We start from the raw sequence: 4,205 nt of genomic DNA, 5'->3' as shown, positions 1-4,205 counted from the left end.
TCTCTATTTTGTGAATGAATGAATGGAGCAGGGGCAATATGCAAAAAATTTGTAAATAAGATTTCTAATATTTTTTTTTTTTAATGACTTTGTCTAGGTTATAGCACCATAAAGCAATGTGATTTACAAGGAAATTTATTTTTTTGTGAAAGTGTTGCCTCTACTAATAGAAATAAAGTTTATTTATTCTTCCAAAGGAAGATAAATAAAAAAATGTTTTATAAACCAAGTTTTATTGAGATTTCCCTGTTTATAATGAATATAAGATCTGATATTAAATTTCAGATGAAATCTGGAACAACCAACATTGTCTTGGATGAGACATTCCAGTGTAAGGTACCAAGCAAGGACTTTAGCAAAAGGTACAGTATATACTTGAACAATCAAGGTAACAGAGTATCATCATCTAAAAGGCCATTTTGTACTCATTCCAAATCTGGTTTTCATAATATTTTTTTACAGTGAAAGAAGTGCAAATAAAGACTGGTTCTGTAGTGGACTATTTGGACCATATTGAATAAGCTGAAACACAGTGACATCACAGATTCTTTTTTAGCTGCTGAGCATCTTGTGATTGATCTATTTCTATGCATTTATATGTTGACTATTGTAGTACTACATCTATGTTTATGTTTAATGTGTTCTTCTTCATCAAAAATGGTTCACCATGGAAACTCAATGTTTTTTTTCTTCACTGTAAAAAACTGTTTGGAATCTGTAAGAAATGGCCTTTTAAATAGTACTATTTAATAGTTGTGTCCTTGTTTCACACCTATTTGAATGATTTAATTCCTTAAAATTTGTGGTATTTATTTATTGTGGATGCCTTGGGACATGGTCAAGGAAATGTAATTTTTGAACTGTACGTGATCAAACAGTAATTTTGGAAGTAAGATACCATATTTTAGCAACTGCAATGTTTTATATTTTCTACTGAACACTGTTACTTTTGTTGTCTTATTGGTTGAATCCCCGCATCAGATTGCCACTTCAATGGTGAATGTTTCAGATTTATCTTATTTGAGGTCATTGAGCTGTCTGGCACAGCAGAGAAATCTTTGGGCCAGGTCGTAGTCCCTCTAGGAGAATTTGAACCTGAACACCCATTCTGTGATAAGTTCCCTCTGGAAGACCTTGTGAGTCTTAATTCTGCATTGGTTTGAGACATTTACTTTATCCTGTGGTGAAGTAGTAATATGTAAAATATGTCCAAATTTTTGTGTCCTCAATTCTTTGTGTACATATCATATTCTTTGTTGGATAGCTACATATATTTTAGTGACTTCTGTGATCAACTTTTTTTTGATCTAACAGCTGCTAAAGTTTACCTTTGGTATTAGTTTTTTATTTAACTCTTTTGTTGGTTTCATTCTTTTGCAAGGGTTCATTGAAGAAATAATATTCTTGCCATGGATGAGGGTATTATTTGTTAACCTTGTCCACCTAAGTGACTGTAAAACTCCCACTAGACACCCATGGCAGGAAGATTTTTTTTATTCTATAACCCTCCTCAATAAGTTTAATGTGGGTAATAAGTATGTGTGTAAGAAAAAAAACTTCTTCACATCAACACTTTCACACCCATACTAAGTTAGCACCGGTAGATCCCTGCAGAGTTATTCTAAATAGCGCATAGCCAACAACATCACATACACCAGGCGAAACCATTGCTTCTAAATAGGAAAGGTACCAGTCTACATGGGTGAATGATTTCAGTTTGAATGAGTATTAAATTGACCACAAATGAGGTTGTAGGAAATTAATCAGCAAATGATTTCAAAGGTGTAACATTTGTAGGTACAGCTCTGTTTCTAAACTTTGACATTGATGGATTTCTCAATGTGAAATGAACCCTGCAGCCAGGCGTACAAAATTGTTTGCCACACTCTTGTTACAAAATTTTAACCTTTCTGTGACGTCATTATGCCACAATAGCTTTCGCCGAGGATGGATTGAAAAGTATAAATAGTTGTTATTAGAAATTGTTGTGGTACACCTAGTGTGTGGGAGCTATAGCCATTTAGTTTTGTGAACAAAAAAAAAGGGGATGCCTTTTTTACATGTACTACCCAAACATAATCAGCAACTGTTTCACCAATGTCAGAGACAAATTAGGCTGTAATAAAAGCTTTCATAACTCTTACTGATATTGCTTTTTTCTTTTCCTCCTCCATTACTTTCCTGTATTGTTCGCAGACAAACTCTGACTTATTTCAAGAAAAGCTTGCCCAAGATCCAGCCACCCAAGAACTTCGAGGGGCACTCCAGGCTCATGCCATGGTGGCCAATCCATCATTCATCTTCCAGAAACCCAAAGGGAACAAGGTTTGCCAGTTTTGCAATTACTGTGACGTGGCTGCTTTACTGCAGGGTGGCCAAGTGGAAAGATGACTTGAATTTTCTAGCTGTACTTGCAAATTATCTGTAATAAATATTTGAGGAAATTAAGTTCATTGGTTATGGAGAATATTAATTATTTTACAGTGTGTGCCCACATGTTAAGTGTACATCCATTTATCACACCATGCTGTAAAGTAAAAATGTTGATACACAAAAGGATATCACCTTAGTTTAATATTGCCCTAACTCAAAAGCCACTTACATGTACTATACCTTGAATGTCAGTGTAATTGTCAAACGTAATGTGTTACCAATCATTACAAACTTTCGGGCATAACAGTTTCTTGAGGCTCTTTCAGAATTATTGTCTTATTGTGGAAAACATAATGTCATATCGATGGTGTCCACTGTGATCTTGTTTAATACCTCATCAGTTACATACATTGATACGTTTACTTAGTGCAAAGTCATATCATATTTTTTTTTTGCTGATAACGGTAAACAGTAAATCACATAACTTTTACACTACATTATTTTTCATAAATTAATCACCATTTTTTATTACAGTTTGTATTGCAATGCATATGAAAAATTGTGTGAAGTTATAAATTATTGATTTTCTGTAATGTCAGTTTTCTACATGATCTGGGATTGTTTTCTATGGTTCACCTATTTAAATACTTTCAGATCATCACTTTGACAGCCAGAAAAGCAGGTAGCCAGGCCAGGATTAGAATTCAAGATGGAGTTCCTGTCTACTGATGTCTAATAAAATCATCTGTTAGAGATACATGTTCTTAATATGGAAGTTTTTTTGAATTCCACAAAACACAAAGCAATAACTATTCTTAGAGTGATTAATAATCAAGATTGTTGCATCTTTTGATGTGTATAATTCACCAAATTAACACAAATATTTTGTACAGATTGTGTTAAGCATACTTTACATGAGTTTTTTACATCTTTTAAAAGAAGTTTATTTATATCATTTATTTATACAAGTATTGTTTCAACGGCTTTACTGTATGATCTGTGATAAAAGTGGAGATAATTCCATTTTGGAGGCAAATGGACACATTTGGTAACATCTTCATGGCTGTGACGTGTTCATCACTGTTTTGCATACAGTCACTTTAATGCAAGAATAAACATACTGTAGCTTTTTATCGTGTTTGTGTGTGTGTGTGAAGGTCAATTTGAGTTGTCTCCCCCTTTTGTTAAGCATCCAGTGTCAACCAGAGTGAACCAGTTGAACTCCTATAAACTGCATTTCATTTAATGAAGAATTCACCAGAGTTTAAGGATGTGTCTATCAGTTGGAAGTAAGTGGTTTTGATGTGAACATTGTATTGTTTGCGTCGTAAATCAGTTTTTCGTTACTTTTCTCGTTGACAACATCCCCTTATTCTGCAATGACCTACAATGTCATTTACCAAAACGTTATAAGCAATCAAGTTTTGATGCAGCCTAGTATTCCTAGCATAAGCTGGGAGTAAAGGGACTATTACATTATTGTAAATTTACCCCCAGATTTAACTAAACTGCTGAAGTCGCTTGAAGCAATCTGATAGTACTTTGTGTAAACGAGCAGTGTAACTATATTTGGTATTTATAATATTTCTTATTATCATCAAATTAAGAGTTACGATCCTTGAAAAGATTAAACATTTTCATGATCAGCTTCCGCCTCGCAACAGTGTAAATGGCACGTGACCTGGACCTAGCCATTCATTGAGGCCGCTTGGTCAACACTAGTTACTGTGAATTGACTGGCAAGATGGTGAAACTCTGAGACATCCTGCAGGTCGGCTCGTGGTCCAAATTAATGACTTGGTAGTGCTATTCCAGGGTTTAGTCTTATAGTG

General features: G+C 34.3%; 1 protein-coding gene across 1 annotated transcript in view; it reads left to right on the top strand.

Annotated features, from left to right (window-relative positions):
- The window catches only part of LOC135470960 (synaptotagmin-15-like), a 4,536-nt gene extending 1,032 nt beyond the window's left edge, over positions 1 to 3,504 (top strand). The window contains exons 3-6 of the mRNA XM_064750008.1: positions 98 to 362; positions 1,010 to 1,136; positions 2,197 to 2,325; positions 3,028 to 3,504. Of these exons, the coding sequence (XP_064606078.1) occupies positions 98 to 362; positions 1,010 to 1,136; positions 2,197 to 2,325; positions 3,028 to 3,102 (596 nt within the window). The 3' untranslated portion in view covers positions 3,103 to 3,504. The remainder of the gene's footprint in view (positions 1 to 97; positions 363 to 1,009; positions 1,137 to 2,196; positions 2,326 to 3,027) is intronic.
- The last annotated feature ends 701 nt before the right edge of the window (positions 3,505 to 4,205 follow it).

The sequence above is a fragment of the Liolophura sinensis genome, chromosome 7 (genome assembly GCF_032854445.1).
Source record: "Liolophura sinensis isolate JHLJ2023 chromosome 7, CUHK_Ljap_v2, whole genome shotgun sequence".
Lineage (NCBI taxonomy): Eukaryota > Metazoa > Mollusca > Polyplacophora > Chitonida > Chitonidae > Liolophura > Liolophura sinensis.
The sequence above is the reverse complement of the archived record's forward strand: the minus strand, read 5'-3'. Positions and strand labels throughout refer to the sequence as shown.